Source organism: Rhopalosiphum padi, chromosome 3 (genome assembly GCF_020882245.1).
Source record: "Rhopalosiphum padi isolate XX-2018 chromosome 3, ASM2088224v1, whole genome shotgun sequence".
In the NCBI taxonomy this organism is placed as follows: domain Eukaryota; kingdom Metazoa; phylum Arthropoda; class Insecta; order Hemiptera; family Aphididae; genus Rhopalosiphum; species Rhopalosiphum padi.
The window spans coordinates 60,091,745-60,104,233 of NC_083599.1; the positions used below are offsets into that span (position 1 = coordinate 60,091,745).

The 12,489-nt window shown below is 29.7% G+C and overlaps 2 protein-coding genes across 2 annotated transcripts; both read right to left on the reverse strand.

Moving 5' to 3' along the window:
• Nucleotides 1-2,765: 2,765 nt before the first annotated feature.
• Nucleotides 2,766-4,196, reverse strand: LOC132923696 (cuticle protein 7-like). The gene is made up of 2 exons (XM_060987618.1): nucleotides 4,069-4,196; nucleotides 2,766-3,421 (listed from the first exon to the last, which is right to left on the reverse strand). Exons 1-2 carry the CDS (start codon nucleotides 4,078-4,080, stop codon nucleotides 2,834-2,836), a joined length of 600 nt encoding a protein of 199 aa, XP_060843601.1. The 5' UTR covers nucleotides 4,081-4,196; the 3' UTR covers nucleotides 2,766-2,833.
• A 3,501-nt stretch (nucleotides 4,197-7,697) lies between these two features.
• On the reverse strand, nucleotides 7,698-9,437 carry LOC132923695 (cuticle protein 7-like). Its single transcript, XM_060987617.1, has 2 exons — nucleotides 9,278-9,437; nucleotides 7,698-8,452 (listed from the first exon to the last, which is right to left on the reverse strand). The coding sequence occupies exons 1-2, from the start codon at nucleotides 9,287-9,289 to the stop codon at nucleotides 7,766-7,768; spliced, it is 699 nt and encodes a 232-aa protein (XP_060843600.1). The 5' UTR covers nucleotides 9,290-9,437; the 3' UTR covers nucleotides 7,698-7,765.
• Nucleotides 9,438-12,489: the final 3,052 nt, after the last annotated feature.

Consider the following 12,489-nt stretch of genomic DNA (forward strand, 5'->3'; position numbering starts at 1 on the left):
TTAGTGTATTAATGTATTATATAAATAACTTGATTTGGCGATGCGGCCTTTGTAAGTACCCGTTTATCAGTTACAAATTATAATGGCTGTTCACCATACATTTATGTAAATATAAACGAATAACAATTATAATATGAATGAAAGTTTTAAATTACCACAAATAATGTTTTTATAACAAAATAATTAACATCATTATTTATCGTTTAAATAAATATTTTTGTCAACATTTGAAATTTAATTTTCTAAAAAAAATAATTGCTTGAATTTATTTTTTAGATTTCATAGCTTAAGTATGAATTACATATATGGAATCTCATATAACATTTTCAAAACTTAATTATAAAAACAAAAGTTTGTATGAATTTCTTACTATTATGTAGTTGATAATTGTTTGCGGTTTTGACGAATTTTGTCAAAATTCTTACGTCAAATACATATAAAAAAAGAATTGCGTTGTATTTTTTTCAGACAATTTGGAAAATGTTTTATTTATTTAAATATGTAGTCTTGCCTTGCACATCTTATAATCATTTATGAAAAAATAAATAAGTATATACAAATCATAATTAAGTACTCAAAATTTGATGTTGTACAAGAGTCGGACGTGGAAAACAAGAGACAATGAGTTGTTAATTGTAATTTCCGATTGATAATAATAATAACATAATCTTTAGAAATCCATAGAATGTCCATAAAACGAAAAAGCGCAGACTATTAAAGATTTATATTCACTTGTCACTTAGACAAATACGCGAAGTATGCACCATCGATAACACGTGATTGTAATTATAGCAACACACTAATGTCGATCTACATCATAGGTTCTTAACCGAGGGTCCATGGGCCCTTTGGGGGTCCGTAGATGATTACTCGGGGGTCCACAGAGTGGCTGTGAGTTTTTTTTAATAACCCAAAAATAAATACGGCCCAAGATTTCAAGACAATATCGGAATCAAAACAACAGCAAATGTCACATTAAAATTTGATTTTGACTATAAAAATAAGTGATTATTCACAATCATTTAATATAGTATCTGTAGTATTAGGTCTTAGATTTATTATCATTAAAATATATTTAAAATAAAAATTATATTTATACATAAATTATAAAGGTTAAGAATCTATGATTTATAGATATTTTTTTGCGGGAGGGAGGTCCTTGATTATATTTTATCCTTTAAAGTGGTCCATGGCCCAATAAAGGTTAAGAATCTATGATCTACATGATATTCACATTCTTGTACGGTTCACGCATGTCGTATCACATGTTCATTTAATTGCCTACATATTACTCCTTAATAAATGATCATCACTCAACTTATTGTATTAAAATAATATATGTACCAAAAATTTATGATGACGTCAGAGATTATTTGATAATAATATTATAACAGTATTGAAACCAAAAACAAATAATTTATAATTCATTCTCTATGAATAGCATCCAGTTCGATCCAGTGACTGAGTTCTTACCAACAATAATCGGTAAATAAACATGTTCACAAAGATACTTTTAGGGCTATAAAATAAAGATAAGGCACTTGTATGAACAATTGAAAATAAAATAAATCAGCGATTCAGATCGCACATCATAGGCGGTTTTTAAAACAAGGGTAATAATCGTACAAAAAATACATGTAAACTAATTAAGAAAATTAAATACAGCGAAATTAATTAATGTAATTTAGCAAAAAACGTACACATAATGTTTTCAAAATATTATTTTATTTTAAAGAAATAATTACAGTTTTACAGGACTCAACAATATTATAACTAACGGTTTTTGTATAAAATGTTATTTAATTGCTAAATCAAAAACATGAATTACAACTCATTTAATGTAAAAAGGAAATAATACATTATGAATAAAATTATGAATATATTTGTGATATATATATATATATGTGTGTTGGAATAATATGAGAAGTAAGACCTGCAGTGATTTAATACAATAAATTAGGTACGTTTTGAAGAAAAGTGGATATAAAATATTTTGAAAAGAAAATGTATTGGAAATAACACGTTTTGACAAAATATTTTGATTAAAGTCGATTTTTTCCACGAAAATATATGATTCAATTATATTGTAAATAAAGATAACACATTTTTCATAGACGCCATTATTAATTTTGGCTAAAAAAATATTTATAGGACGTATACTAACATATTATATTGTCTGTCTTACCCACGCGTAACAAAGAAAATACATATATATATATGTGCATAAAATGCTTACTAGGTGCAGTATATATAAAGTATATATTATATAGTTAATATTATCAAAAATATATTTACTATTTAATTTTCAAAGGAAACTATAAACTTTGTTTAAGCAGAGAACTTTTATTCATAATACATTCTGATCGAAGCAAGATTTTCATTTGCAGAGCTGGTACCTACACTGACTTACCTTTCTTGTCTATGTATATATACAGAAAAAATGTGCGTTACCTAATTTAGTCAGTGTATAGGTGGTGTTGTTGATATATTGTAATAATAAATAATATGTATTTTATGAGTGTGGATATAAACTGACGATAATGTGATAGTAATTCATTGGTGTTTTAAAAAGGAATAGTTACACCATCGACACCATAGTTATTTATCATAGATTATCTATTATGGTATCACTTTTTACTATAAATCGCAAAAATCTAAAAACTAACAGTAAAGTCAATTCATATAGTAGAACCCAAAGACAAAAAACTCAGATTTCAGACGTTGATAATATTAGAGTAAGACGAAGTAAAAAAATAAAACATTGATTTGACAATTTGAAATTTTATTTACACAAAAATACAATAAATTATTTGTTTCTAGAATAAATTAAAAATTAGTATTGTTTGTATGCTGGGGCAGCGTACGATTGCTTGTAGGCTGGGGCAGCTGGGTAGGCTGGGGCAGCTGGGTAAGATGGTGTGGTGTAAGCCGGGGCGGAGTAAGCTGGAGCGGAGTAAGCTGGCTTGTAGGCTGGGGCGGCTGCTGGGTAAGCTGGGGCCGATGGGTAGGCTGGGGCAGCTGGGTAAGCTGGGGCCTTGTATGCGGGCTTGTAGGCCGGGGCGGAGCTGTAAGAGGGTGTGCCTTCTTTCTTCACTTCGGCGACGAAACCGTTGTAGTCGTCGGCGGTGTATTCGACGATTCTCTTGGTGCCATCGGGTTCGACAAGGCTGTAGGATCCCTTGACGTATCCGTTGCCGTCGCTGTATTCGGATTGGCTCTTGATGTCGTATGTGGCGTCATCGTGCACGCTGTATTCGAAGTTGTACGGGGCTGGGGCGTAGGCGGGTTCCGGGGCGTAAGACTTGGGTGCGGAGTAAGCGGGTGCTGGGTAGGCGGCGGCGGGTGCTGGGTAAGCAGCCGGAGCCGGGTAGGCTGGGACGGCGAGTGCGGTGGCGAGCACGCAGGCGAAGACGGCGACGGTCTGCAAAAGAAAAAAGATGAAGGAACATTACAATAACGTGTAGTCTGAGTTAGGGGTAACATTTTTTTTTTCGAGCGATGATATAATAGATTACATTTACGTAATTTCGATTTTATCAACAAACAAAATACACCACCGACGATATTGCTTTAACAATGTTTTAATATCGTACTGATGTATTATGTATATTAAAATCATACTAATTAGGTTATCAATGTTAGATAGCATTCTATATTTTAACATATTAATAATAATTGGATAACTTTCTCGTTTATTAGATAACTGGGAGGGCTTTCCACTTTTTGTAACGAAATCAATAGGTAACATTTTACGAGTAATTAAAACACAATTTGAATATTTTGTATAACATTATGAAATACCCTGTTATTAAGTACCCACTTTTCAGTATCATACATTATACATATTAGTTATTATAGAGTTTCTCGAACCTTTTTCATTTAATTTCAAACATAATTTACTCGAAACAAAATGTATCACGCATGTAAATGTAAACACAGAACAGTAGTGTACAGAAAAGTTAGGTTAACATCGAATGAATTGAATTATAGTACAGGATTTTATACCACTAGCTATTTTTATAGCTGGTCAACAAAACGAAGCATATATTAATATTTATAGGTACTTACTTGGAATGCCATGATGTTGAATAAATAAGTTTTTTTTTGGGTTGTTGTGTGTGCTAAAAGAACGTTGAATGAGTGTAAAGTCCAATGACGACCGTCTGCTTTATATACGATTTTGTACGTCGATCCACTCCCGCTATCGCGGCGATTTGTAAGTAGGTATTATGGTACATGTTTGGTGGTGGTGGTGCCGCGGCCGTTCACATCGAGGGCGTTTTTGTGCCAGTAACCTTGCATTCTGATTCAAGCTCAATAATGTTAAAATTATAAACCGCATTAAATTATGTCAAATTAGTATTAAGTAATTACTCTATTATTTAACCAAGGCATATATTATTAATGATCTGTCATGTGTGTACTTAATAGACTTAACAACATCGTGTGTTGTGTATAAGTTTGTAAAAAAAAGTACAAAAGTTGGAAGTTTTAGAAGTCACTTTCAAATAATGATAAGATTCATCGTTATTTTCCTTTTAAATACCTAATTTCACCAGAATTAGAATTTTTTTATCTATAAAATAAATATGTTTTCGATATTTTCAAATTGCTTTAAATCCGAACATTCCGAACTCAAATGACTAATGACTAATTAATAATTTAATTATTAAAATAATGATAATACTCAGTTTAATTTTATGTATTTATGATGATAATCCCGGCTTACTTGTTTTTTTTTTATTTAAAACTAATTAGTAGTTCAATGTAGTAATCAAACTAATGGTGTAAAAGTTTAAAAGTTTTATGATTTGCGTGGTTATAATAAAATTGTAAGTTGATCAAAACTAATTGCTCCGGATTAAAAACTGTAGAAAATTGATTTAATTATCTATATTGCTAAATTCAAGCCTGGGAAAGTTAATAATAATTTTTAACTAACTGAGTTAAGTTAAGTTGATAGAAAACATTCTGAACAATTTAAAATTAATAGTTAGTCTAAGTTATATGGACACTTCCAATTTACTTATTAACTTGTGCTAAGTTACTATTATTTTTTCATTTTCATATAAATAGCCAGTAATATGGTTTGAAATAATAAAATTCATAAATATTATTAAGCCTAAAAAATTGGACTGAAGTAGATACTGTAAAAATGTAATAATTTAATAATTGAATTAAAAAACTAAAAATGTACTGATTTTTAATCACACCTTAATTACACAAAAACTGAAACTCAATATTCAATACCTACTGTAATATGTAAGTCTCGCGTGCTGCGAGAACCGAAAATGGAAAGATAACCGTCTAGGATTATTTTGTCTATTGATATTTGATAATATTAGCTATTTATAAATATAAACATTTTAAATAACTATGAGCATAACTCAAAACAGAAATAACTTTTTTGTATATTTATGACGAAAATATTTTATAATAATATATTCTTTCCATGTACAAAGTTTGCATTTTTTTATGTTTTTCAATCAGTTTTGTTTAAAAATTGATAATATTCTCTAAAAATTAAGTATCACCTGATTAAACAGTGCTATTATGATTTATGAAACACAAAGTAAAAGTATAACGAATGTGTCTACCTAAATTGTATATTTATTTTTTGAAAATAATTTTTAGAGTAAAAAGAAAATAGGATAACTAAAAGTTGATAAAAATCATATGAATATTTAAAACCTAAGAATAAAAATGTATATAATTAAACAAATTTTTTCAATTTAAAAAAAAAAATTAAGAGCATTTTTTTTAGTGAATTTAAAAAAAATGTATTATGAATGCATTATATCGTATTTTTTAAATGCATTTTTCTTGTTTTTTAAAGCATTTTATACCGTTCCCTAGTTATTAGTATTTAATATTTACTATTTAATATTGTATTATAATATGCCTGTATGCTGTGGTATAGAATGGTATACTTATATGTATTTAATGAAGTTATTTTTATTGAACGATTCTGGTTAATGGAACAAGAATTCAATTCAATTCAATTTAATTTTCTTTTCTAGTGATGTTTATGCAATGTGTAAATAAATAAATAAATAAATAAATAAATAAAAATAAATAAATAAATAAATCAATAAAAATTTTATTATATTTATTTTTAATTATTTATAAAAAAACGTAATTTGGATATGAAATAAACTAACTTGTTATTTATTAAGTTAATGAAAATTAAATCTAAAAAAGTTAAAATTAACTTAACTTTAGCTTTTTAACTTGTTTGTGCCCAGGCTTGGCTAAATTATACATTATACACAAATTCGCAATGATCTATGTTGCACAATTATTCCTGTATAACGTCAAACAATTTGTGTAGCCTATGCTTTGTTTCACAGGCGTTATTTTTCTCGCCACCCCAAGTGTAGTATTATTCAGTAATAAGGATTTGATTTTCATGTAAAATCTGTCTTACAGGAAATGCACTCTTATTCTATAGAACACTCAGATTTTGTACTTTTTCTTATTTAAAAGAAGAGAACATTTTTGACGTCGGATCAATTCTTATTTTCAAAATTATAATTATAAAAGCTACATTATTCATTTGAATACCGTACAATGTTAGTTTTTTTAAACACATTTTTCCAACACTATAGTAAAATAAAAATTCAGACTGATCAGAATTGAAAAAAATTCTACATTTAAAAAAAAATTTCTCTGTGTCACTAAACACAACCGGTACAGTAGTGCGTATAGCAAAAATGTAGTTACCACGAATAATGTTTTTATAACAAAATAATAATATCATTATTTATAATTTAAATAAGTTATTACGTTCAAATTTGTACTTTAATAACAATAACATATTCATTTTAAATTATAAATTAACAATTTATCTTTTAGTTATATTAGAATGACATTAACAATATTGATACTCATACTGATCAGAACTGAAAAAAATTCTCCACTAAAAAATAAAAATTCATGAAATTTGACTACCTACTCTATAGAGAATGAATTTTTCCTTTAAAAAAATTTTTGTTTATTTAAAATCTAAACAATGATTCGATCACTAACTAATAATGTTTATACAACAAAATAATTAACATCATTATTTATCATTTAAGTAAATTATTTTGTTTATTTCGTTCAAATTTGAACTTTAAAGTAATAACTAGAGCCGGAAGTACATATATTTGCATGTTTTTATTACGTGTATCAAAAAGTTGCTGGATGAGATACAAATTTGAATCACAAACTAACGAGTTCAAAAATGAAATTTTAATATACATATTTTCTTATATTTTGAGGTTTTTTTTAAAAAATATATGCATACTTTAAAATAAAATTGGATTTTATTACATTTTGCTATTATTTTTTTATTAAAATTTCATGATAATGTCGGATTTTGAATGTATTTTAAAATGTATTTGTTGAAAAATATGTCCTTATAAAAACGTTGCCAATATAAAATAAAGACCTGATAAAAATTAAAGGTCGTTGCTTGATTGTCGTATATTTTTATTTGAAAATCTATTAAAATATTCAAAATTTCTTCTTGATAAACATCAACACTCTTATTGTTTATCATAGATAATGTATTATGTATTATTTTTTTTTTTTTCGTGAACTAAAATCTAAAAACTAAAATTTTAAATTCATATAGTATAACCCAAAGACCAACAATTCAGATTGTAGACGTTGATATTATGAGAGTAAGACTAAGTAAAAAAATAAAACATTGATTTGACAATTTGAAATTTTATTTACACAAAAATACAATAAATTATTTGTTTCTAGAATTTATTATAAATTAGTATTGTTTGTATGCTGGGGCAGCGTACGATTGTTTGTAGGCTGGGGCGGCGTGTCCGTAAGCTGGAGCGGGGGTGGAGTATCCGTATGCTGGGGCAGCTGGGTAAGCTGGGGCAGCTGGGTAGGCTGGGGCAGCTGGGTAAGCTGGTGTGGTGTAAGCCGGGGCAGAGTAAGCCGGGGCGGAGTAAGCCGGAGCGGAGTAAGCTGGCTTGTAGGCCGGGGCGGCTGCTGGGTAAGCTGGGGCCGATGGGTAGGCTGGGGCAGCTGGGTAAGCTGGGGCCTTGTATGCGGGCTTGTAGGCCGGGGCGGAGCTGTAAGAGGGTGTGCCTTCTTTCTTCACTTCGGCGACGAAACCGTTGTAGTCGTCGGCGGTGTATTCGACGATTCTCTTGGTGCCATCGGGTTCGACAAGGCTGTAGGATCCCTTGACGTATCCGTTGCCGTCGCTGTATTCGGATTGGCTCTTGATGTCGTATGTGGCGTCATCGTGCACGCTGTATTCGAAGTTGTACGGGGCTGGGGCGTAGGCGGGTTCTGGGGCGTAAGACTTGGGTGCGGAGTAAGCGGGTGCTGGGTATGCAGCGGGTGCTGGGTAGGCGGCGGCGGGTGCTGGGTAAGCAGCCGGAGTCGGGTAGGCTGGGGCGGCGATTGCGGCGGCGAGCACGCAGGCGAATACGGCGACGGTCTGTAACAAGAGAATGGCACAAGTTAATATGATATTATTCGATATTTTTAACTGACGCGATGTCATACACCATGATATTATGTAATATATATGATTATCGTTATTTAGTTCTGTTAAATTAATGCGTACTTATTTTTTGTATTATTTAACTAATAGACGATTATAATGTTCCTACCACGGTATGATATTATACCAGGTAATTAAACAGTCTGTGTTGGTAGAATAATGATTGATATTCCGTGATATTATTATTATTATTATTATTACCTTTATCGTAGTTATGATAAATCGATATAACATTGTTATAGTTACACCACTTAGGGTACAAGGTTAGTCGCCGTTCTATAATATTATGTTAGGTATTAACGACTAAATTACTATCACGTTAATTAATTGAAACACTTTCTCGTGGATCGGCAGCTGCCCTGTAATTATAAGTCTAGCCGAATGCCGAAAGGTTGTCTTTCAAATTGAACTTGAACCGAATCAAAAATAAAAAGTACCTAACGTTATTTTTCTCCAATGGGGTGTTATATTAAGTAAAAAGATTTACTTAAAAAATAGTACATCAAAATTTTGAATGATATTAAAATAATAAAATAAAAAAGACGTAATATAAAGTATAGTCTATAATAAAATATGTTTCACCCAATGTCACATTTAGAGGCATGTAAAAATGTAATTTATTGTGTTGAGCTTTATCATCGGAGCGGTCTGTTTTTATGATCGAATGACAAAACGCAACGTACTTATAGTATTTAAAAAAAATGTAATATAACTAATTATATACATAAGAATAATATACAATTGTGTTGATACACTTACTTGGATTGCCATGGTAAATAAATAAGTTTTTTTTTTGGTTGTTGAGTGTGTTTGATTCACTAAACGTTGACTGAGTGTAAAGTTTGTCGACGACGATCTGCTTTATATATACGCTTGTCCAAGCGTAGAATTCACCGCCGCCGGCGAGTGACTCGGTGTCTGGTGGTACGCGACCATTCACGACGATATAGTGGCGTAGCGGGGCGTATTCCCGGGACCCGTAACCTTGCATTCGAATTCACAAAATTAACGAACAGTACTTAAAATAAATCTAAGCGTATTGCCTGATCATCGTAAATATGTATATGGATACATGGATACATGGTGATATAACCAATTAAATCCAAAAATAATTTGTCGCAATTCGTATATAAATTTCGTCGTAATTTAATGATCATAGTCGTTAAAAATAGTCTTGACATTTTTTTTGATGCCATTGAAATTTATAAAATTGACCTTTTAAATGATCCGGTTTAAGAAATTTAAAAATGGTAAATATACAATCTGAATATATCAAAGAAATATATCAGTTTTAGAATTTATTTTATAGGTATTTATATACATTTTATAATATTATATAATACATTATATCAGGTAGATGTATCAAAATATCAAGTCACTGGTACTATATAATTATAATTATAGTTTCTGTCATTTCTATCATTCTGATTTGCAATAAAATAATCAAACTGATCCATTCAAATATTGGTGTATTTAACATAAATAACACTGTTAAATATTAAAAGTTTTCCATTATCAACATTTTGAACATTTTTAAAATAATCCCCGTAATTTAAATTTGTATTATAATTTTACCAGGAAGTACTTTGTTCTTACCTAAATTTGTATATTTTTTTTTTTTAGTTTACACTGATTATTTAATATCATAGTTTTTTATAACTAGAAAATGTGTTTTGGACTATATCTAACATTGTAGAAGGTTTATTTAATTTTTTCTTGCATTTTTGGAAGTTTTTATCGTTTGTTAATTTTTTTAAATATATACTCTCAATTATTAGTACCTACTTTTATAATTCATTATGATGTGTTTTTCATGATTTTTTGAGGTAACAGAATCTCAGCTTGGAGTCAATAAGTCTTAATAAAACTGTATACTGTATTGATTTTACCATATAATTTTGATAATGGTAATTTATCAAAATGTATCCTTCTTTTTTAGATTCAAAGATTTATTAAGTAACTTGATTATTTTATTAATGGTTCGTGTTGGCTGAGATATTTACGCAACAACCGTTTTAGACTGGAGACTGGTTTGTCGGATAGAATGTGTATAGACGTGAAACTAGAACATTATTTGGTTGTGATTGGAGTTTGACATTGAAAAATGTACCTATGTAATGTTTGTTAATAACAATTATTTTATCAATTAATTTTGTCTACGACGAGATGCTAAGAAAGTTATTAAAAATAATTGTCTATTCATCTATATGACGGGAGGAAATCATTCAGTCACGATCCATGCTACTGTATAGTACAGTGGCGGGTGACACATTTGCACGTTCCTTAAGTGCTCAAAATATTGTTCAGAAATTGCGATAACAATACTATACAAAACATGTTATGCTCTAATGGAAAAATCAAAATGACCAAAACGGTTCGCACGACCATCATTTTATTTTTTAATTGGTAATTATGGTAAAAATGTCAGATGGACATGACTCGGTTCGGACCACTAATGTCGTCGATATTATTATTTATTAATGGATACCCAATAACGATTATTATTCTTAATGCTAATAAAACATAATATAATGACATTCGGAATAAAGAATGACGGATATAGGTATAGTGTGTTGCGAAACGTTAAATCGGTACTTACTTTTACTGGACTTGATCGCGATAATCACAGGTGGGTTTATTGTATACCTACGTGACACATATTATATATACCTATATACACTATACTGATATCGGTTTACCCGTGGAAACCAGTTTTTTACTGTGGTAAACTGGGTGGTAGCCACTGCAGCAGAGTTCGAAACGAATTGTACAGAGAAGTTATCTAAAAGGTACTTTTAATAATTATTGAAAAATGATAATTTCCTATACACGGGAGATAGAAACAATACAAATATGCTTAAAATATTTCAATGTGGTATTTTTTTTTTTATGGTTTTTTTTTATTTTTTATTGCTCTGTTATTTTAAAAGTGCATATCGTAGTGTCAACATAAAGATTATAAACATAATATATATATATTGGTTCTATTTTCAACTAAAAATTATTGATTTCATATTATATAATTTAGTACAATAAAAAGCAAATAAATTGTAACCACACTAAAAATTGTCAGTATTATATATAGTGGGCAGGAAAATGATCTAATTTTGTACTGGAGCAACATTTTCAATTTCAACGCCCGTTGTGGGTATACATTAATGAGCAATACCTTATGTAATTTGAAATTGTTCTTGTATAAAATTATAATATATTCTTATTAGAACTACACATCACACACTATCACATTACCTACATATTATGTGGTAGCTATAGTACCTATAGAAATCTGTGTTACACATGACGTATGGTTTTTTTTTTTTGATTTGTAATCTTAAATATGCCCGTAAGTATATCGCTAGAGGTGTATTTTTTATGATCAATTTTGTAATGATGAATTTCAATTTTTTTTTCAAACTATTCGAAATGATTAAGTTGTTAACTATTTATAAATAATTATCAATATCAGTTTTAGTGGGCAGAGATGGTTAAATTTTTATTACTCCAATATACAAATCCTAAACACACCACCGTCACCACCGTTTTGTTACTGTGAGTTGTGACCTGCATAATATAGATAGAACTCAACGCTGGAGCGAACAATTTAAAAATATGTTTGTTCCAGGCACTAAGTCCATGTACACCTGAGTCGTCTGAGATCGTAGTCAATAGTTGATCACGCGTATCGTTTGGATTATCGGTACAATTTAGATAGATTATCTTTATATTACTATACTATAATAGCATTTTTCATCTGTTTAATTAATTTTTACTACACTTGGACAGTGATATCACACCATACGGATGTATCTGACAATTGCTACACACTACTAGTGCAGTATTATAATTTATAATGGAAAGTAGAATATGTTCAATTGCAAAGTGATTATACAACTGTGGTTATAAAGTTTGAAACAGTTAGAAAATTAACTTTCATTACTTTTGAAATCTCCGTATGCATTTCTTCATTTTTA